We start from the raw sequence: 23260 nt of genomic DNA, 5'->3' as shown, positions 1-23260 counted from the left end.
CCTCTCTACAACATTGCTCTGGTGCATTTGTTCGGTGAGCAAAATGTAAACACCGGACTATCCGGTGAGTAGAGCTTCATTTTTCTGCACTTGTAATTTGCTTGTGCAAGAAATAGTCCGGTGATCCCCTCTTTCCATCACCGGATAATCTGGTGAGGTCAAATTCATTTTCCCTTGGAAATTTTGCTTCTATAGAAAAATGTTTGGTTCACTCACCACTCTAACACCAGACCATCCGGTGAAACACTTCGAAAACTTTTAAACACATGTAAAAAAAAGCTTCTGGTGATTTCACTAGTTAGACACCGGAGCATCATGTGCACTAAGTTCTATTCTATTCTGAACTAAAAGAAAAACTCTGATGAGAATTCTTTTTAAGTCACCGGACTATCTGGTGAGGTATATTTGTTGCTGAGCTCATCTAATTCAACACTCTTTGAGCTCTAACTTCTTGACGACTCAACTAAGGGCTTCTATGAGCTACCTAGTGCTAGAAATTCACAAGTATGCATCCAACCAATGCTAGACTCACTAGATCAAGCTAGACTCACTAGATCAAGCTACTACTCTTAGTTTCTCTTTATAGTATGGTCAAAAAGACTAAGAAAGAAGGCCTATACTACTCTAGCTGTCCTTCATCTCCTATGTGACACTTAAAACTAGAAGATTCTTAACCTTGATGCATATGTCCTTTGATCGTCTATATAATCAACTTAAGAACCAAGAATACCCAATCATCATTATAAACTATTTTAGATACTCTTGAAAACACAGTTGTTAGACACAATGATACGGTTGTCATTAATCGCCGAAATACTTACCACCTACCTAGGAGCCTAGATGCTACAACTTTGTCGGATGACCAAGATGAGTTCAATTGGAGCTTAAACCAAAATGAAAAATTTACGGTTAGCTCTTTGTATAAGGTTCTGGTGCAAAGTGATGAACCAATCCAGAAGAATAAAATGTGGAACTTAAAGCTACCATTAAAAATTAAAATTTTCCTTTGATATTTACATAAAAGGGTTTTGTTGACAAAGGATAACCTTAGGAAAAGGCAATAGCTTGGAGATCAAAAGTGTTGTTTTTATCACAATTCTGAGACAATTAAGCACCTCTTCTTTAATTGTTATTTTGCATGTTCTGCATGGCTAATAGTCTAGGTAGTATCAAATCTTTACCAACCGCGAAGCATTCAAAATATGCTTGGGAACTGGCTTTAGGTTCTTAGTAAAAATATGAAAAGCTATATAATGGCAGTAACAACCATATTTTGTTGGGCGCTATGGCTATGTAGAAATAATATTGTCTTTAACAAGAAAAAATATGTTTCTTCTTTGCAGGTTATTTTTATCTGTACACACTGGTTCTGTTCGTGGTCTGTACTACATCGGCAGGAGAATCGCTTGATGTACGAGGCTAGAGCGTGCGGCAAGAGAGCTATTTACCCAATTTGGATGACAATCTAAACTTCACATCCAAGCTTAAGCACAATAACTTCGGTAGAGAAGATGTGTTTCTTCGTATTAGGTGTCTTATGTAACATTCTTGCTCTTTACGTGTGCATCTCACTAATACAGAGATCAGGAAAAACTCTTGTATGGTTGTATCATCTTAATGCAATGATAAGAATTAACAAAGCTCATTTTTTTCAAGAAAAAGTTAGCATCATTAACAGTGTGATAGGCTGTAAATAGGGTAACTATGTCTGTCTGATTCCCCTTAATACATAAAAAAGGTCATGAGGTTTTCTTGTGCCTGGGCACATCTTGAAACACTGCATAACACCTCACTAGTCGAAACATTTTTTACTTCCAATATCACCTTTACATTTGACACATTCTAATAACACCACACAGTACAGAGAATGAAAAGATGCCTTCCAGAGCTAAAAGAGAAGCCCACTCACACATGCCTCTTTATTTGAAACAAACAAAGCACTTTGCCCTTTCAAATCAATATTATGCGCCAAGAAACACTCGGTCAGGTGCACACCTCATGCTTCGATAAAATCCCTATATTTCATATGTGATCCCAACTTTGAGCAGCTGATCTTTGGGAACGGACAATGCCTTGTGCCCCGCCGGCAAGTTCCTCCTCAAGAATGAATAGACATAGTTCACAACGATCTTCTTCATGATTGATGACTTGGGCCCAGCTGACACATTGGCCTCTCCCATCAGATACACCAGCCCTCGCTCCACCTCTCTGTCAATCAACAGCTTCTCCTCCTCAACTGTCTGATCCGCACGGAAAGTGATCCTCCTCGAGTGGCTGCTCACCCGCGATTGGATCGCCTCCTCACTGTGCACGACGGAGTGCGTGGACCGCCTCGGCCTTGTCTGCGCTTCAGAAACTTCAGTGCTCGGGCTACTCTCGTCGTTCTCAGCTTCGTTCTGCGCGAATGCGCTTTCCTCCTGGATGAACATCTTGAGCCTATCCACAAGGAACCCCGCAAACTCCTTGGACTCCTCCAGCCTGTCGCTGTAGCCATACCGCGCCACGCACCGGAACATCCGCTGCTCCCTCGGGCCGACCTGCCGGAAGAGGAACCTCTCCGCAGGCACCACGTGCGGGATCGGCAGGTGCTTGATCGACATGAACACGAAGATGGAGTGCACAGATGGTATCTTCTTGATCAGCCGAGGGAACACCGGGGGTATACCCTGGATGAGCTCCGTGTACAGGAGTCCCACTCCAGGGATCCGCCGCACGTCGTTCTTCTCGAGGAGAGCAGTCATTTCGTTAGTAGGCACAACGTGCTCGAGCTCGTACCTGTATCTCATGACATGGACATAGTGCCATGTCGCCATCAGGGCCATCAGGACCAGCGAGAAGCAGAATGGAAGGTATCCTCCGTCAATGAACTTCGACAGTATGGAGGAGAGGTAGATTACTTCTATGGAACCAAACACGACGTAGAACAGAAGGATGAAGACAACGTGTTTCTTCCACACGAGGAGCATCACAACGGTCATCAGATGGGTGGTGATCAAGAATGTGGTCACCACACAGATCCCTGCACATCACCAAAACCAGACCAGATGAATGTTTCGGTGTCCCATTCAAGGCCTCAAAACGCAATTAATGGTCTCATCCTTTGCGAGCAATCTTCTTACCATAAGCATGGCCAATGCTGGTGGTTGTTCTGAAGGCGATTGTGACTATGATGCTCGCCAATCCCATCATGAAGTTCACCTCCGGAATGTACACTTGCCCCTCGTATTTGTTTGAGGTGTGGATCACTTGAACCCTGGGGAAACAACCAAGAGACAGTGCCTTGGAGAGGATGGCAAATGCGCCAGAGAGCATTGCTTGGCTTGCAATGATAGCCGAAAGAATGGCAATGATGAAGGCTGGCCAGAACAATGGCACTGCAGCCAAAAAAAGAGAGTCAATCTTAAATTGTGCTATGTTTGTGAAGCAAGTCATTTCCAAGAAGTGAAACTGCAGTCTTAATTTGTTTATACCTGGGATGGATCTATAGAAGGTGTTTCCAACGTTCTCTGGAAATTTCCTCAGGTAAGCCGCCTGCCCGATGTAACATAGTGCTACCGACGGGAACAATATGCCATTGAAGCTGATCTGCAAGAGAAATACCAAAACCACTGTAAGATGCTTCTTTTCTTAAGATCCTGGAACTCTAGACGTTCTGTAAGTTGAAAGTGAAAACCAGTGAAGCGAAAGGAAATAAGCATTTTGGCCATTACCTGAACGGCCCTGATATTGAAATGTCCCAGATCAGCAAACATACCTTCTGTTCCTGTTGCATATCACAGGGAATTCAGTTTACAGCCTTACAGGTCATCAAGTGCATTTTTTGGTCAGAAATATTACCTGTGACACAGAGGATAACACCACCAAGTGAAATCCACCCGTCCTTCCCGTTCCTTTTGAAGTAATGTACTATGTACATCGGGTTGAAGGCCCGTAAGACACCGATGTCGTGAACAACGAGGTTGTACAGTCCGATACTAGCAATCAGAAGGAACCACACCGAGATAATAGGAGCGAAGGAGTACCCGACCTTGTCGGTCCCAAAGCGTTGGACTGAGAAGAGCATGAACAGAATTGCCACAGAGATCCAGACTACTTGCGCTGTAGCAAAAACAACAAGAATGTTAGATGTGATTACACAGGGTAACAATTGATCATTGATCATGCCGGCTCTTCTTTTCACATACTCTGAGTCAAGCTTGGCGCTTTTTCTCTGATCCCACTCACTGCAGAGAGCACTGAAGGACATCCATGAACAAGAACGCATTAGTATCCTGCAAGCTGGTTACGATACGATCATATTTCTAACTCTGCATCTTCTGTTAACATTACCTGATATGGCCGGTGTCAAGGTCCCATCGCCCATCACCATGGATGTGCCAAGGATTGTGAGCGTGAATAGTGCAATCTTGGCAGCCTTGCTAGACTCAAGCTTCTGTTTCACCCACTGTGCCCTCGTCAGCTGTGAGCTCGGCTCTTCTATGCTGTAATTTGATACCATCGCGTCCTCTGCCTGCTGGTTCGGGATCAGCCTGACCTTTGCGTACCGCGATATCAGTGAATAAAGCGCAAACGTTCCACCTATAACAGCAGTGTGTCGTTGTTAAGTACCAACTAAACAGCAGGCGTGCAGCAAGTTCCTCAACTAATCATGCCCACATTTCAGTACCCTTATACTACATATACTCCTCTCATATACTACTCATACTACCTCTAAATAACAGGTAGTATTCTAACTAATCTAGACCATCCGATCCAAAAAATAGATGGCTCAAATTTCTCTGAGACCACCGTAAAATTTGTCAATTTCAGAGGTATAAATAATGAGCTTACCATCTCCATTGTCGTCTGCATAAAGCACGATGAAGACATATTTGAGCATCGGTATGAGGACGAGGGTGTAGATGATGAGAGACAAGACGCCCAGCAGATCGTCATTGTTTTTGATGCCGTCAGGGAAGGTACTGGAGTAGACATACAGCGGCGACGTCCCAATATCCCCATAGATGATGCCCACGCTTTGGAAAGCAAGGTGCAGAGTCCGGGCCCAGCTCCCCTGTATCACCCACAAGGTTTACTACTGTTCCATGGCAGATGTTCAAACATTGCTCTAGTAATATGATCACCAGGAGCATACCATGGAGCCATGGTGGCTAGTGCCAGAGACCTTCTCTGCGTCGCCGAAGAGTGAATCATGGCGTTTGAGACTGAGACGGTTGGTCGACTCAGTGCTCACTTGGTTCTCGACCTCGAGCGACATTTATGATCTCTTTTTGCTGCATAATTCAAGGTGATTTTTTATAGTTGTTTTCACATGTTCCTTTGGGTCGTGTACACCGCCATCGCTCGGCTTCAAAGGCCAAAACGATAACTGACATGTGTGCCCGTGCACTACGGAAGAAAGGATCCTTTTGTGTACAGAATATCTCCAAGAGTAACATTTTTACTTGCTAGATTAATATCCGTACATTGCAACAGGAGCAGAAAATTCACACGTGATAATATAAACAAAAATAAAAATACAAACTATTTGAGAAAATAGTTGCTGCACCACCCTCATAGAACCAATCAAGCTGCTTTTTTAATCTACCCATGCGTTGCAACGATCGTCAAAAAAATTGTTAAACAAAAGTGACGTAACACAATTACAAACAAACACAAATAAATACCAACACAAATGCAAATGAAATCCAAAATTGTGAAATTGATGAGAATATATAGGATTTGAATTTAGGTGAATTTTGATGGAAAAATCATCGAAATCGGAGTTGAAACAGAAGAGAAACAGGCTTAAGGAGATATAATAAAAAGAAAAAAGAATTTTACTGTGTAGATGGGCTTTGCACTGTTCTAATGGGCTGGCACTACCGAACTGTGCTATGCTAGGCTCTGTAGGCCACTGGGCTGAGTGGTCCAGTGCAGGCGTAGGAGAAGGAGTTTTTTTATTTTTATATTTTTTTATTAAAAATTAAATAAATAGATTTTTAATAAAAATAATTGCAAAACTAAACGTCTACCGCTCTCTTAGAAGATGATAAGAACCTTACCGCCTCACTCTTATCACTCTCTGAGAGGACGATAAGCAGTCACACAGCCTTTTACCACTTTTCAGGGGCGGGTACGGACCGACTTACAGCTTAGCGGTAAGGTAAACAGTAACCCGTGATGAACAGTATTCTCAAGTTCAATTTTCATTTCTACCTTCTCTATTCAAAACAGTGATATTCTGTTGCTCCAAAAATTCTAAAACTTTTTGTATGTGTTCCATAATTCATGTGCAACCCATTTTAATTGAATTCACCAAAAAAATCCTGTATAGAATTTAAACTAAAATTCTCCAAATAAGGCTACTTTTATAACTTCTAGCAATTGTTAGGGCTCAAATAAATTTTTAAAAATCTGGTACAATTCACTAATATTCTTCTTATATGATGTGATAATTTTTAAAATTATTTTCAGTCCTATATTATATGGTAAAAAAGTGGATTCCTTTGTAATGCACCATTTATATGTATTTTTATAATTTCATGTGATATTCTTCTTTTAACTTAATTTGAATTCAAACATATATAAACTTACTGCTAAAAATAATTTTAGAAATTATCTCATAACATAAGAAGAATATTAGTGAATTTTACCAGTTTTTTAGAAATTTATTTGAGGCACTAACAATTGCTAGAAGTTATAAAAGTAGCTTTTTTTTGGAGAATTTTAGTTTAAATTCTACACAGGATTTTTTGGTGAATTCAATTAAAATGGGTTGCACATGAATTATGAAACACGTACAAAAAATTTTAAAATTTTTGGAGCAACAGAACATCACTGTTTTAAATATAGAAGATAGAAATAAAAATTGAACTTGAGAATACTATTCATTGCGGATTACTGTTCACATACTAAGCCCTACCGGTAAGTAAGAGCCTGTGTGGGCGTCTAGTTTTCTAATTGTTTCCATCAGGAATCTATTTATTTAATTTTTTAATGAAAAAATAAAAAATAAAAAAAGCTCTAGGGGAAGATGGTGGGAGGATGGCATTAACGAGTCGGGCCTGCGTGTCAGGATTACACATAGGGAGAGAGATGACGGCGGAGTAGACGACGTCAACGGTCGAAGAGGTACAGGCGGCGCTGCTGCTCTATTTTTTGGCCCACAGCGACGAGCTCACTAGAATAAGGCATCCAATCACCATTGGCGACGGCGAGAGCACCGAGGGTGAGGTGGCGAACTCGTTTGCTAGAGAATAGAGCAAGGGAGGGGCGAAGGTAGGCTGGCGGTGAGCCGCTATTGATGTGGTCCTGCCGAGCTCATGGGAAGCTCAGTAGGGGTGAGGAAGAGGAAGAGTGGTCCGGGAAAGGGTGGCAATGGAGCTTTGGGTGGCGTGGTGGCGGCGGATTTTGGCCGGTGAGAGAGATCGAGGGAAGGGGTGGTTCGACAAAAAACAGAGAGGGAGGGGTGGCTTGGTAGGAGGCGAGGGAGGGAGAGAGGTGCAGGAGTAGGTGGCAGGGGTGGGAGCTCTGGGTGGCGTTGTGGTAACGGAGCTTGGCCGATAAAAGAGATCGAGAAGAGGGGACGCTGGACAGTGACCGATGGTCCAGCGAAGTCGGCGCTCTGGAGATCCAGCGGAGCCACCCTTCGGAGACCCATCAAAGCTACACTCCATATGGCCAGCGGAGCCGGTGATCTAGAGGACCAGCCTCCACAAATATTTGCCTGAGCTCTAGAGGCCCAGCGGAACCGCGTTGCAGAGGTCCAACGAAGCCTGTGCTCTGGAGGCCCATGATCTGGAGGTCTGGCCTTTGCATCAGACCCCTCCGCATGTGAGCAGGCCCCAGAGCTCACCGAACCCCTTCGCATGTGAAGGCCGGAGGCCCGCTCCGCACTCTGCAAATATGTGCGGAGGCTGGTCCTCTGGAGCACCGGCTCCGCTTACCATCCAGAGCGCGGCTCCAATGGGTCTCTGGAGGGTGGCTCTGTTGTATCTTCGGAGCACCGACTTCTAGACCTATGTTTCTGATGAGCCTCCGGAGAATGGCTCCGCTGGGTCTACAAAGCGGAGCCTGCTCGCCTGCGGGAAGGGTCCTGTATACGAGCTTGCAATGCGGGCGTTCTGACGAAGGGCACGGCTGTCTGATCGGGCGAATGAACACGCGAGGAAATTGACGGGCGTCCGTTGGACAAAGGAATAAGCAGAGGAATCAGCCGGGCTGACGAAACATGACTTATGGCTTTTTTTAAGTAGGGAGATCAGTGACTGGTGAGAGTTTCTCAGGCAGAGAAAAGGTAAAGAACAGTTTTGTATATGCAATCTTAGAGAGAGAAACAGAGAGATCTAATGCAAGCAAAGCAAGGGTTATGCAGAAGATGGTGTCGTCTCCTTATGGGAGAGAACCAGGTTATAGTAGAAGAAACAACTAGTAGGATCTCTCCTCCTTGTGTGAGCGTGACAGAGATAAACCATGAAAGAAAGCTGAAGAAGGTGACTGGTTACCTGGCTTGTGGATAGAGAATGTTAGATGATCGAGGCTGAAGACTGCCCCGCGGCGCCACCGATGTTCCGTCAGCCGGTGGCCGGCCCTGGCGTGCGAGCTGAGCTGTTTGTTCCAAGCTGAAGAGGGGCAGCCGGACAGGAGAGCGAGCAACTGAGGGGCAAGGGAAGCTGTCCTGTGAAGCCCTATTGCCTTGCCAGGAGAGGGTTGCATTCTTTAAATAGCTAGAGTCGCATGCAAATTGCCAAAACGAGAGAGAGAGAGAGAGAGAGAGAGAGAGAGAGAGAGAGAGAGAGAGAGAGAACCCGCGGCTGGGCAGCGGAGACTTTGGGTAGTTCTCCATATTTCCGTGGAAAACAATAAACAAAACGCAATAATGCAGCGTTCTGTATTATTGAGGGTCCTGGCGGTATACAGGACATGCCAGTTGCAGAGATCAGAGATTCAGAGGTGTTTCCAAGTCTTCGCAACCCAAAGACGTGAATAATTTATGCAAATCAAAATTTTCCTACTCGCGCGGTCATTTGTTTTCCGGCTACGGTAATTTTTTTTTAGAGACGGGTCGGACTTATATATATATATATATATATATATATGAAGGTAAGATTACATCCAGTCCCTTGCACGGGAACCCTTGATAGAAACACAAATTACATTGAAGTCCTTGTGAGGTTGTTCCTGCAAACTTCATAGCCACCTATTGGAATCTCCTAAGCTCCATGCTCCACCGCACCGCCAAATAGTAACGAAGAACACAAAGTCGACGACATAAGGTCAAAACCCACATGGACGAATGAGAAACAAATTTTTGATACGCCAAGAGTGGCACGGCAAATGAGTTGCCGTGACCTTGAACCGTTGAACGCACCGGCGAACGGCCAAAGGCCGTAACTTCGTCACGAGGAGTGGGATCAGATGCCGGACGCCATGATGGCAGATCCCTATCGATGGACAACGAAGCCCCAAACCACACCTACAAAGGAGTTCCCTCATGTAGACGCTGCAAGAGATGCTACCGACTCCTCTTCGTGCGTGGTTGGGCAATAGCATCAACGCTAGCACCCGCAGATTCACTGAAGATACCAGCCCAGAAGCAAACTCCACTGCCGCTGGCGAACACACTGACGACCCGGGAGAAGCAGTCGCACAAGAGGATGACAACTGACTCCAATCGTTCCAAAAAAGGACTAGAGATACTAACCTTACCTAAATCTCACCGAAGAGGATGCCGATTTTGTCGCCATCATCGCCGAAGAGATTGGGGGAAAACAAAATCCACATGCTCTTCACACCGGTGACAAACATGAGAACCAAAAACCTTCCCTGAACCACTCCGCTTGGGACCCATTAGCAGCAACGCCGTCGAAGACTGCACCACCTGGAGATACATCAACGGAGAGGGAGCAGAAAAACACAAAAGGTCCCCGGCGACCGCATCACCATGGCAAAATCAACAACCCTATAACCTACTGGAAGCTACTAGAAGCTAATATCTACAGTAGGGCGTCACAGATCCAGGTTCCCCCTTCCCTCCGGCGCTGGGAAGCAGTCGAATAGGAGGAGGAACCCAGAAGGGACGGTGCTAGATTGGGATCGCCTCCTGGTCGCCTTCTCTCAACTGTTGATGGGGAGGTGGAAGTAGTTAAGATGCGCAAAATCCCGGTAAATTTATTTATGTAGTAGCATATGTTCATCATGGTTTTCAATGGCATAAGGGTGTGTTTGGGTAAGCAGGATCATGGTTTTGATACAAATCCCTGAAGTCCAAACAGGCATATGATAAGTAGGTTGTGTGCGCTGTACAGAGCAGAGGCTGAAAACTTATTTGCCATTATCTAAAAAAAGACATGATAAAAAAGAAAAACAATGGTTATCCACTGTATTTACGTTATCTTCTGGGGAAAGAAACCAGAATACTTTCTTTTTTCTCCTATCGAAATCTTTTAATTAAAGTCATAGTTTTAGGATATAACACAATATTTTTATGGCTTATTTAGTTTCAGGATTTATGTCGAAAACGAATTCAGAAAGTTTATTAGGCCTATCATCCTCTAGGGGAGTAACAACTTGTTCATGGATGAACGCCAGTCACCATGGCCCTTTTTTCATTAGACAATTAGGTGCCTGGTTCACCACTTCTATATTTACTTCATCAATCTCCATGTGAAAGAGCTGCTGATTTCAACCAGTACAGAATCTTAATATGTCTCTTCACGCCCTGAAAGGTTAGACTTACTTTCCCACTGCATATATATCATGCACACTGCAAATTCTTCATAGATAAAAATTGTTCATGCTTCTTTACTTGAAATGGTTCATGCAGGTTACTAATCGAAACTGTATTCTCAACGCGAATTGACGGCAAGATGGAGTGCTCATCTGAGGCAGTCAGCTAACGGTTTGAATGCTTTTAGCCTCACGTATTGTTCATTTCCCAATTGAGCTAGAAAAGAATCCATTCCTACCTTGTAATCATATGCATGTGTTAATCCATTGATCTCTGATCAGACGGTTCAGCTTTGCGGTAATTTTTAGCAATAATTTCTCGGAAATAGTTTTCTCCTCTCAGGATCTGAAAGTAAGATGCTGTTACTATCAGAAATTCACATTGTCCAATTTACTTCAAAAGTCACGCAATTCAATAACTTGGTGAGATCACTCAGAGAAAAAGGAAAAGGATAGGCTCATATACAATAATTGTCATCTTGTCGCTAGACGAGAGTTCTTTAAGCTGAGCTGTTCTTTATTTGTCCAGCCAACCACAGACGTCCCAACACTGATTTCATCATAGTGTACAGGCGTAATGTTTGCAGGAGAACCTGATGATTTAAAACTAACCCGAATTCGGTCCATGGAACGGATTGTACGGCGTGACGTACGGACATATTGTGAATCTTAGTAGTTGCATTTTAATAAGTGGCACTGCTGAGAGTTGACCTCGAAACTGCAGTTTGAGGTTCTGACCTTCACGTCTATGACTTATTCATTCTTTTAGCCAAAAAAAAAGAACAGTTATGATTGATGCTATTTTAATCAGAACTACACGAAAGAAAATCATATCCTGTTTTTATCCTCGTTTCTAAATTCTAGATTAGATGGAATAATTGGGGTCTTCATTTCTAAATTAAATGATTGTTGCTTTTCTTTCTATGGCATAATCCTGGGCGGTGAGAGAAAATTATTTGATCCTTTCATGACGTGGTCGAAAAGTACGGTAACACTACCACATAGGCCCCAATCACTACCGGTTCGCTTGGTTCAACCGGCATAAATGTTTGATCAGAGAAAAACGGATAATAATAATAACTTATCAATATCAGCTTTTAAGAAAAAACCAACATTAATATTATTTTTTATTATCGGTTTTTTCTTAAGAGTCGACAGTAATAACCAACGTCCAGACTTGATTTTTTCTAAGTCTCCCACCCGACATCTTTGTTACGTCTCTTTGCTCACTTCTCCACTCTATCTTTGACCCCATCTGGATAGGCTCACTACTAAAAAATATTTGTACAGACGGTTTAAACTCCATGCAGGATGCTTTTTTGAATCATCCATGAAAAAGAGTCTATACAAATCAGATTTGTACAGACGGATTTTGAACCGTCTGTACAAAAGATTTATATAGACGACTCATAACTGGAGCCATCTATACTAAGAAATATCACAGACAGCTCGTAACTTCGAGCCTGTGAACCAGGAAGAGTACAGATGGCTCTTAGTTTAGAATCATCTGTACTAACTCAAAAAATACCAAAAAATAAAATCAGCACCTGTTGCGGCTGCTTGCTGCACCGACAGGTGCTCATCAGCTCGGCTCTGCTCAGTTCGCTAATCAATTGCCATATTACAAGCAGAACAGATCCCAAAAGCAGAACCACTATAATATTACAAGAAACCATCACAAAGCACCTAATCCTTGGCAAAATTCATAGATCTAAAAGAGTATTATACCTTTCTTATACCTTCCCAGATCAATTGTTTTAGGGAAAAATGCACAAACCCCCCCATAAGTCACTCCATTTTTGAGATTCCCCTCATAAGCCATTTTGTTACAAAAACCCCCCCAACAGTAATTTAGATTTGCAAAAAACCCCCAGCAATTGTTTAATCCAGAAAATAGGTTTTCTTTAATATAAAAAAATGTAAATTATTTAATAATTTAGATAAAGGTTTTAAAAATGATTCCTTTGGTGAAATAAATAAAATGAAATGTTTTTAATTCTATTAATCTTATATATATATATATGTTTTTCAATGATAAAATAAATGTTTTAATTATGAGAAAAATTTAGAAAATCTAGAATAATGTTTTAATAGGTTTTCTATATTTTTAATTATGGAAAAATGGTAAATAATTAGAAAATAAAGGGAATTTTTAATTTTTCTAGGTTTTCTATGTTTTTAATTTTAGATAACACATAAGGCAAACGTATAAGTTGCAATGGTATAAAGGGAATCTTCTCTAATTTGTCCGGCCGGCCTACCCATTGGCATGGCACTTGGCCGCATTCCAGCGCCCGGCCTCTCTTCCGTAGATGCAGAGAGTTTGGCAAGATTTAGCATCAGTCTCCATTCATTTGTCGTTATTTGTGAACACAAATAATAAATAAAATTATATCCTTATTCCTCTAAGGGACATAATTAAAACATTTATTTTATCATTGAAAAACATATATATAAGATTAATAGAATTAAAAATATTTTATTTTATTTATTTCACCAAAAAATCATTTTTAAAACCTTTATCTAAATTATTAAAGAATTTACATATTTTTTATATTAAAGAAAACCTATTTTCTGCATTAAACAATTGCTGGGGGGGTTTTTGCAAATCTAAATTACTGTTGGGGAGGTTTTTGCAACAAAATGGCTTATGGGGGGAATCTCAAAAATGGAGTGACTTATGGGGGGGTTTGTGCATTTTTCCCATTGTTTTAACAAGGATCAAATGGTGATGTTATTAGCACTGAATATGATAATTTGTCAAATCGAACCAATATGCATAGAAACCATAACTATTCAATTCATTAGGTGACTGAACAACATCCAACACAAAACAATGAGAAGTACAACAAGTATGTTGAGATCTCGAACACTACAGCTCTAACTCACTAAACCAAAAAAAAAAAATCTACACCTACAAATAGCCCAAACAGCTAAGGCAAAATATGGAGGGTACAAGCCATCAAAATCCAGCATGGAAGGCAAGAGCTATTAGGGAGAAAGGGAACAATACCTTCTAGAATTAAGTGTGAGAACAAAAGGTACAAGGCAGTGACGAGGACCACCGTAATCCTGAGCGTCGCTGCGGCAAAGCGGAGTACCGCTGGTGCCCACATCAGTGGGAGTGCAAGGTAGAGATCTAGATCTGAACTGGGTCATGGTTGTAGCCACACATGACGACGAGCTTGCCTCCACTACAGAAACGGCCACCGCGGAAGCTCGCGCTGATGGGCGATGGATCTAAGCAAATCGAGAGAGACTTGAGAGCAGATCTAGAGAGAGGAGGTAGAGCTAAGAAACCAAGTTAAAATATGTCTTAGTTTGCATGTAATGAGTCATTGACAATGTTGGATTTAAAATGATTTTGGTTAGCATGAGCTTGTGTGTGAGAGATCTTATGGCTAACCAAAGTTTGAATTGGAGCAGCCTGTTTCAAAGTCCAGGAAATTATACCTCACCGGAACATGTGGTCTATGTACTAGGTGAGAGTTTTGAGAGGAAAATCTTCGTAATCTGCCTAAAATAGGGCTGACCTCTTTGAGTAATAAAGTTTATTTTGTTTTACATGCTTGAATTCCCCTCCTTCTAGTTTCTCTCTCTTGTTTTCCTTGCCTTGTGTGCAAGTTTTTCTTCTTCAGTGTTGATTTTTGTTTTTCTTGTTTCCTGAAATTTTAACATCTTAGGAGGTTGTTCTTCTTGATACTAAAGGTGTAGAATTCACATACATATGCATATGTGATAGGGTCTTAAATTCTCTTGCCTTTAGACCATCATCTTGGAGATCTTCTTCACCCGATGTTCTTCTCTTGTTCCTTAAGTGATCTTTTCTCAAGATTCAACCTTTGTGTAGGGATAAGTCATGGATTGATTTGTTGTGGAATCTAGTATTCGATTCCAATGATGAGATCCACTTTTTGTTGAATCTTCTAGTTTTTTTTTATCTTTCTCCGGAGTTTCCGAAATTTCTGGGTAGGTGTAGTTATTTCACTACGTATTTGTGTTGTGTTCTGTTGTGATTATCTTGTAGAGGTGCGTTGAGTGTTCAAATAATAGAAAGCTATCAATTTTACAAGAAATTTGTTGAAGTACCTTTTCACCCCCTTCTAGTCGCCATTCTCGATCCTATAATTAGTATCTGAGCCGGTTTGATCACTTGTTGACCTTAACCAGCTTTGTGATCAGTAGGCGACATGAAGAGAAGTGGGAAGATTCCGCTATTTGATGGTCGTGATTTTTTGTACTGGAAGGTGTGCATGGAGGCTTATCTTCTAAGCCAAGGAAGTGCAATATGTGAAGTAGTTGATTTCAACTACGAGATCCTTGTCGCTCGCACGACTCAGGTTTAAATCGAATAGTATGAGACCAACAATAAGGCCAAAAATATTTTGTTCACTAACCTGAGTCGGAATGAGTTTTACACGGTCCAACACCTCCATACTGCCCAGGAGATCTGGAATACTCTAAGTGTCTTTCATGAAGGCACGAATCAGATTAAGGCCAGACGCCAAAGCATATACAACCAAGAATACCAAATATTTGTGCAAGGCCCCGGAGAGTCTTTGGATGCGATGTTTGCTCACTTTGATGGGATTGTTAGCAATCTTTGATCAACTGGTGTTTTGCCCTATTCTGACCATGAGAAAGCGATCAAGCTTCTCTATGTTCGTGACTGTAGAATATGGAAAGTGAAAATCTAGAGCATTGAAGAGTCTCCAAGTTACGACACGTTGATTTGTGATGAGCTCTTCAGCAAGCTTAAGTTTATCGAGATAGCAAAGGCAGCTCGGATCGGTCTCGAAAATCCCCTGTCTTAGAACATGGCGTTAGTTTCTGGACCTTGTGGTAGCAATCAGTCTACAGCTGGCTTTTCTTGTGCTAACACTTCATCGAGTGGATTTGCTTTGTCTTCCTTGGTTTCTGTCACAGAGGAGTAGGTGGACACACTGGATAGTGAGGACCTTGAGATGATTGTGAAGAAGTTCACCCGCTTCTACAACAATCACTGAGACCAGAGGAGGGGTGGTTCTCATGCCTGTTTTGAGTGTAGTGATACTACCCACTTCAAGGCAGACTGCCCCAAGTTCAAGAAGAGGGAGGATGGTGACCACGACTAAAGTAAGAACAAGAAGAAGAAAAACAATCTCTCTTCAAGAAGAACAGTGACAAGATGGCCAAGAAGGCGGCCAAGGTGGCTTTTAGGAAGTTCATGGCGGCTCTCAGCGACATCGATACCTCTTCCAGCAAGGAGGAGAGCTCGGAGGAGGATGAACTGCAAGCAAAGAACAAGAAGAAGGCCAAGGATTTCACCAGCCTCTGCTTCATGGCGGACGACAACAACGATGACATCGACCCCGAGTTGGATCCTTCCAAGGTATTGCCTTCCTAGGACTAGCTTTTCATCCAAATCGATACATTGAATGATGCTCTTGTTAGCCAGAATAGGTTACATAAGAAAATTGTGCGTAAGTTGAAGGATCTTATGTCTAAGTATGAGTCTGTCTCTATTGAACTTGCATTGCTTAGATCTAGGTCCGAAGTTGAGGAGTGTGAGAGTTGCCTGATTGTCATGGCTGAACTTTCCAAGCTTTGTAATGTGCACGCTCTAGTCATCAGTCGGCTTGAGAGTGCTGAGAAGAAGCTCCTTGAAGAGGAGTCTAGGTCTATTCTCTTAGGTGCTTGTAAGAATTACCTTTTGCTTGCAAATGATGTTAAACTGAAAGACAAACGCCTGAAGGAGCTAGAGTCTAGATTATAGAGTGTTGGGAGGTTTAAGAATGTGTAGCCAAATTGTTCTACCTGCACCATCTCTTAGGACAAACTCAATTGGGTTAGAGGACAAGTTCAAAAACTTTTGACTAAGAATGAGTACCTCCTTTCTTTGGTGGAGAAATGCTCAGAGGGCAAAGGGAAAATAAATTTGATCTTGGTAAAGACTAAGATGTATGCTGACAAGGCATGTTTGGCTCTTGGGTTGGGTTTTGAGAGGGTGGTTTACAGTTAAGAGAGTAAGACTGTGTTCACCACACCTACTACTCTAAAATCAATGCAACACCACAACCCATCAAGAAACACATTCCTCAACCCACAAAGAAGAAACCCGCACCACAACCCAAGAGCGCTCCACAGCCTAAGATGAGAGAGCTTGTGAGAGAGCCCCGAGTGACCGGCAAACGAGTTGCTGAGAGACGCTACCACTGCACCTACTGCCGGAGAGAGGGTCACTTAGTTGGGTTTTGGGTTTTACTTTTGCCGTAGGAGAGATGAGCGGCGTGAGTGGGAGTGGAGCACCCGGGACATGTACCGCCCCTTTGTTGGTGTACATGAGCCTTTTTCTCGCTTCCACTCACGAGTCCCTAGCGCTTTTCAGTCTCTTCCTAGAGGTGTTGCCCAGCATGAATTTTTCCATGACTCATATGGTTTGGTCCACATGTAAGAGGCTTTGAGTCTCAGCGCTTTGACAGACCACGTTTTCCTCATCGTGGTACTCGTCCTCAGCGTACTAGACCTGTTTTACCTGCACCTGGTTTTACAACTTCAGAGCGGATGACCCAGTATTGGATTCCCAAGAGGTTTTTGACTAACCCCAGTACTGAGCTATCCACCTATTATTATTCTCATATGTAGGTGGCAGACAAAGACTTGGAGAACAAGTGGCTCATTGAATCCGGCTGTTCGCACCACATGACTGGAGATTCATCATGGTTCTCTAGCCTCACCCTCGTGAAGCGACACGAGTACATCACATTTGGGGATGATCGGAAAGGAATGGTGAAAGCCAAATGTATGGTAAGGGTGAATGGGAGTTTTGCTCTCAAGGATGTAGCTTTGGTGGAGCATTTGGGAACAACATTCTCTCTGTATCTCAGTTGTTAGATGAGGACTTAGAAGTGCATTTCAAACGCGATACTTCTCGAGTTCTCGATTCTTCTGACGCTTTGATTTGCAAGATTTCTTGAGTTGGGAGAGTTTTTGGAGCTAATTTTTCTGAGTCTCTTGGTTCTTCTTGTTCTTGATTGCTCAACCTTCTTCTGAGCTTTGGATGTGGCATAGGAGACTAGGACACATAAGTTTTGATTTGCTTACTCGTTTGAGTGCCCTAGGATTGATCGGAGGATTGACTAAGCTCAAGTTTGAGAAGAATCTTGTTTGTGCTCCTTATCGGCATGGTAAGATGGTTGCTGCCTCCCACCCACCAGTCAATCTGGTGATGACTGAATGACAGAGAGAACTTCTTCATATGGACATTGTCGGTCCTTCTCGAGTTCGTTCGGCAGGCGAGAAGTGGTATGTTCTTGTCATTGTTGATGACTTCTCTCGCTACTCTTGGGTCTTCTTTCTTGTGAGTAAGGATGAAGTGTTTTCACACTTTTGGAGTTTAGCTTTGAGATTGTTCAAAGAACTCCCTGGTGCATTGAAAGCAATTCGCAGTGATAATGGCACGGAGTTTAAGAACTATCTCTTTGATTTTTTCTTTCTTGAGCATGGCATTGAGCATTAATTTTTTACCCCATACATTCCTCAGTAGAATTGTATGGTTGAGAGAAAGAATCACACTTTGGTGGAGATGGCTAGGACGATGCTTGATGAGCATAGGACTCCTAGGAAGTTTTAGGCTGAGGCCATTAGCACGGTGTTCTACATCTCTAATCAAATTTTCTTATGCTCAATCTTGAATTTGACTTCTTATGAGTTGCGTTTTGGGAGGAAGCCGAAGGTTTCTCATTTGAGAGTTTTTGGGTGTCGGTGCTTTATCCTAAAGCATGTCAATCTTGATAAGTTCGAGTTGCATTCTTTCGATGGCTTTTCCTTAGGGTATTCTCTTCATAGTCATGCTTACTGGGTTTATAATCTTGACACTAACACAATCATATAATTATGTGATGTGACTTTTGATGAGTTAACCCCCTGTGCTAGTTTGGTTTTGGGGTATGCAGGTGCTCAGGAGATGAGCGAGAGTATCTTTGTAGATGGTGACCTTCCAGCTCTTGGTGATGACGAGAATGATCCACTACTTCCCTCTACCACACCTGCTCCATAGCTGGCTTCTGCTTCTTCTACTCTAGCAGAGGGTTCTATAGCCTCTACTACCACTTTAGCTGATTTTGAGTCTGCACCAGCAGTGTTTGAGGGGGAGATACACTCACAGTGTGAGGCCTCTCAACACATTCAGCGGTGACACTCTCCACAGACGATGATCGGTGACATCAATGAGAGGGTAACGAGGTTCAAATCTGCTTCTCATGCTCATTTTACTAATTCTGCATTCGTTTCTTCTTTTGAGCCCTATGATGTTGGGCATGTTTTATCTGATTCGAGTTGGTTCAATGCCATACATAAAGAGCTTGAAAATTTTGAGAGAAACCAAGTTTGGGTCCTTGTAGAGTCACGCCCTAATGTTCACACCATAGGCACAAAATGGGTTTTCAAAAACAAACAGAGGGGGATGGGTCTATAGTGAGAAGCAAGGCTAGACTAGTGGCTTAGGGTTTCACTTAGGTAGAGGGGATACACTTTGAAGAGACCTTTGCACCGGTAGCTAGACTAGAAGCCATTAGGATCCTCCTTGCATTTGTGGCATCCCGAGGTTTTAAGTTGTACTAAATAGATATCAAGAGTATTTTTCTTAATGGTTTCATTAAGGAAGAAGTCTATGTTAGGTAACCCCTAAGCTTTGAGTACCCCAAATACCCACATAGAGTTTACAAGCTTAGAAAGGCGTTGTATGGGCTTAAGTAGACACCTAGAGCTTGGTATGATAGGCTTAGGTCTTTCTTGCTAGAACATGGGTATGTGATAGGGTCAGCTGATAAAATTTTGTTCACTCTAGGCTTGATAATGATTTCTTCCTTGTTTAGATAGATATATATATAGAGAGAGAGAGAAGGTATCATTTTTTTGGCTCTCCTCATGCACTTGTGGCAAAGTTTGCAGAAACTATGAGCAGGGAGTTCGAGATGTCGATCATGGGCGAGCTCAACTTCTACCTTGGGCTACAAATCAAGAAATGCAAGTAAAGTACATTCGTCCATCAGACAAAGTACACCAAAGATTTGTTGAAGAAGTTCTACATGAGTGATGTGAAGCCCTTGGTAACACCGATGGCTACCTCGACCGTGTTTGATCTAGATGAAGATGGTGAGGAGGTGGACCAACGGGAGTACAGGAGCATGATCGACTCTCTCCTGTACTTGACGGTGATAAGACCCGATATCCACTTCGTTGTTTGCTTGTGTGCTCACTTCCAGGCTTCATCGAGGATATCTCACCGCCAAACGGTGAAACACATTATGAGGTACCTCAAGCATACTCTTGAGTATGGGCTTTAGTTTTCTGCTTCATTTTTGCTTTCTCTTTGAGGTTTTTCGGATGCAGATTTTGCTGGTTATAAAATTGATAGGAAAAGTACATCTGCTACTTGTCACTTCTTGTGTACTTCTCTTGTGTGTTGGTCTTCTCGCAAACAGTCTAGCATTACGCAGTTTACTGCTGAAGCTGAATATGTAACTACTGCTAGCTGTTGCTCACAAATTTTGTGGATAATTGCTACTTTGAGGGATTTTGAGTTGAATTTCAGGAGTGTGCTACTTTTGTGTGACAACACCAATGCTATAAGCTTAGCCAACAACCTAGTTCAACACTCCAGAACCAAATACATAGATTTGAGATTTCACTTTCTAAGAGACCACAATGAGAAAGGAGACATTGAGTTGAGCTATATAGATACCCAACACCAGCTAGCTGATATATTCACAAAACCTCTAGATACTACAAGATTTGCCTATTTGAAAGGAGAGCTTGGTGTGTACCATCCCTATGGCATTATGTGAGAGGGAGTTTTCTTTTGTACATACTCTATCTTATTTTTGTTGCATTTACATTACATTTTATTATGTAAGATAATCATAGTAGTTGAGCTTTGACTTGTATGTCTTTAGCATTTTTGATTGCTAGACTTGAATTTGGACTAAGCTGAGTAGTTATGTATAGCAATCTTTTAATCTTAGGTTTTTCTTGATGCTTTGACATGATGCATTTCAAGCAAGTTTGCTTTCCTTAAGATGAAATTTGGCAATTTTATAAATCATGTAGGCTATGAAATGCTATATTCTTGATCACCATGTTTGTAATTGTTTAGGCTTAGTCAATGCTTGTGTTAAGACTAGTTTGATGAATATCTTGCTCTAGGTCTTCTTGGTTCAAGACAGTGGATTGAAAAATATTGCACTATATTTTTTATCTTTGTTAAATGTTTAGCTCATGATAGAACCTTAGGGGAACATATGTTCTCTGTGTCGCAAATGCACTACTTAACTTGATTTTGTGACCATCTTGATAACTTGTGCGAACCAAATAATCATGAAAAATCAAGTCTCTTGAAGCCTCAAGGTGTTTGTCGTACCTAGTCGCACAACACTTTGCTTAGATAAGAGGTAACTTAAGGATAAAATAAAATTCAAAGAAATATGCCTAACTGTTTAATTCTTTTTAATCACTTGATCAATCTAAGTCTTGGTTTTATATGTGAGCGTTTGCAAAGCCTACTGTCATAACGCTTATTTGCCTAGTTTGAGGTTGAAATTGGCTAGTTGTTAATGCTTGCATCGCCTTAACATGAGTGTATGCTTATGTGGTGGTCACTTTGAAAATGATTCGGCTATGTGAAATTAACTGCGCCAATCAATTCCTCAGGTTTAACTTATCAAGCTTCATGTTCTTGTGTCATTGTCTCTTTTAGAGCCTCTAAGTAATTGTGAGCTCAACGTTCTACCCTTCGGAGCCCTTTGACCATTCTAGCTCTCGCAAATGCTTTGTGATATACTTGTAAAAGCTCATTTAGGATTGTATGTTCATAATGTTTTATCCTTGATGTTTGCATTGCCAAATACAAAGAGCATATGCACAAAGACGACAATATTCATAAATATGCTTCAAAGGAAGAGGAATGAGAATATTTGCAACAAACCTCAAAGAAAAATGAAAAATGTGCATTCATTAAGGGGGAGCATTTGTTTTTGAATTTGTGAGTTTTTTCTTACTCTTTAAGGTTTTGGCTGGTCTTTTGCCTCTCTTCAGCCTTTTGCAATCTTTCTTATGCCAAGCGGCATGGTTCTTACGCTTTCTCGAGTTTTGATCACTTGGACATGCTTCAATTCTTTAAACCCAAATCTTTGTGTTTTGAGGGTTGTCAATGCACTCATCAAGGGGGAGATTGAGAAACCAAGTTAAAATATGCCTTAGTTTGCATGTGATGAGTCATTGATAACGTTGGATTTGAAATGATTTTAGTTGTCATGAGCTTGTGTGTGTGAGATCTTATGGCTAACCAACTTTGAATTGGAGCAGACTGCTTCAGAGTCCAAGAAATTATGCATCACCAGAATATCCGGTGTGTGATTTTTTGACAACACCGGATAGTCTGGTGTTACGGTGAAGTGAGCATCGGAGTATTTTCAGTGCTGGAGCAAAAATTAAAGCAAACACCGGATGGTTTAGTGATGGACTTTGAGAGCGCAAGAGTATTTTCTGCAGAGAGGAGATTTTTGGCGCCAAGTTTGATTATGTACGCCGGATAGTCCGGTGCTGAGATTATGAATACTAGAGAGTGCACCAAACCTTTTGTTGCAGATAGGCTGCAGAAGGGTGGTTTGGTGGATTGGCACACATCGGATTATCCGATGATGGACATCTGATCACTGGAAGCTTTCACCGGACCTTTTCTTGCACAGAGCAAAATTTTCGTGGAACAGATAGTGTTACACTCACCGGATGGTCCGATATTCAGGAGCAGAACATTCGGTGTTCATGTTTTCTGCAGGATGTGATATGAGTTGAAGTTTTTGATTTTATGCTAACCTGGAGATGTTTTGAAGTGTGGAGAAATGTGTTTGCTTGTTTCAAGGTGTGCAAGTGATAGATGCAACTTGGCGGTTGACGGCGGGTGATCGGGGCTAAGCGGGCGTTTGGTGCCAGATGATCAAGGAGGGTCGGGTGGAGTCAAAGATGACCTAGCTGTACACATGAAGGTCAAGCAAAGTATGAAACAGAGGATGAAGATGACGTATTGACAAAGTCAAGCGAAGGGGATACCGGTGCAAGTACAAGGCGGCCCAAGGGATCAGGAGCGAGAGAGACTTGCCGGCAGTCAAGATCGCAAGATGGAGAACACATGTCATCATCGGAGCGCTTGCTTCAGGTGGAAGTGACGGCTAGTCACGCTTTGAGAATCTTGCTAGAGTTTTGTGATTTGGCCTTAAAACCATGGGAGGACTGAAGGAGTACATGATACCATTATGAATCTTGCGTCGAGGCGAAGCTAAGTCGTAGAGGCACCGTGGTCGTTCGATGAATGGAGAAGAAAGTGGACTAAAATACCCTCAATGTTAGGTAAAAGTGTACTACAAGAGAGGGGTATTTTGGAAAAAAGCTAAGAAACTTGAAGATTAAGTTTTTCAGGCCTATAAATAGAGGGGTAGGGCTATGAAAAAGGATGAACCAGCCATTTGAGCCCCTTGTGCCACCCATATAAGAGCATTGTGCTAGTGTTTTACAG

At 42.1% G+C, this 23260-nt stretch overlaps 1 protein-coding gene across 2 annotated transcripts; it reads right to left on the bottom strand.

Annotated features, from left to right (window-relative positions):
* Window positions 1-1793: 1793 nt before the first annotated feature.
* On the bottom strand, window positions 1794-8686 carry LOC133924135 (potassium transporter 1-like). Of its 2 annotated transcripts, XM_062369538.1 has the most exons (10): window positions 8487-8685; window positions 5135-5273; window positions 4831-5053; window positions 4330-4578; window positions 4185-4235; window positions 3838-4098; window positions 3711-3763; window positions 3471-3585; window positions 3120-3374; window positions 1794-3019 (listed from the first exon to the last, which is right to left on the bottom strand). In XM_062369538.1, exons 2-10 carry the CDS (start codon window positions 5255-5257, stop codon window positions 2016-2018), a joined length of 2334 nt encoding a protein of 777 aa, XP_062225522.1. In that variant the 5' UTR covers window positions 5258-5273; window positions 8487-8685; the 3' UTR covers window positions 1794-2015. The 2 variants fall into 2 exon arrangements, with proteins under 2 accessions (XP_062225522.1, XP_062225521.1); XM_062369537.1 differs by having other exon boundaries at window positions 3120-3585; window positions 8487-8686.
* Between the last annotated feature and the right edge of the window lie 14574 nt (window positions 8687-23260).

Source organism: Phragmites australis, chromosome 7 (genome assembly GCF_958298935.1).
Source record: "Phragmites australis chromosome 7, lpPhrAust1.1, whole genome shotgun sequence".
Classification (NCBI taxonomy): Eukaryota; Viridiplantae; Streptophyta; class Magnoliopsida; order Poales; family Poaceae; genus Phragmites; species Phragmites australis.
This window is presented reverse-complemented; position numbering and strand designations above follow the sequence as displayed.

Bases quoted from the DNA above. Each gene is read 5' to 3' on its own strand.
- LOC133924135 (XM_062369537.1), bottom strand. From the start codon at position 5,257: ATGTCGCTCGAGGTCGAGAACCAAGTGAGCACTGAGTCGACCAACCGT. The intron at 5,054-5,134 runs GTATGCTCCTGG...TGGGTGATACAG, and splicing joins CTAGCCACCATGGCTCCATG to GGGAGCTGGGCCCGGACTCT. The intron at 3,020-3,119 runs GTAAGAAGATTG...GGTGATGTGCAG, and splicing joins CAGCATTGGCCATGCTTATG to GGATCTGTGTGGTGACCACA.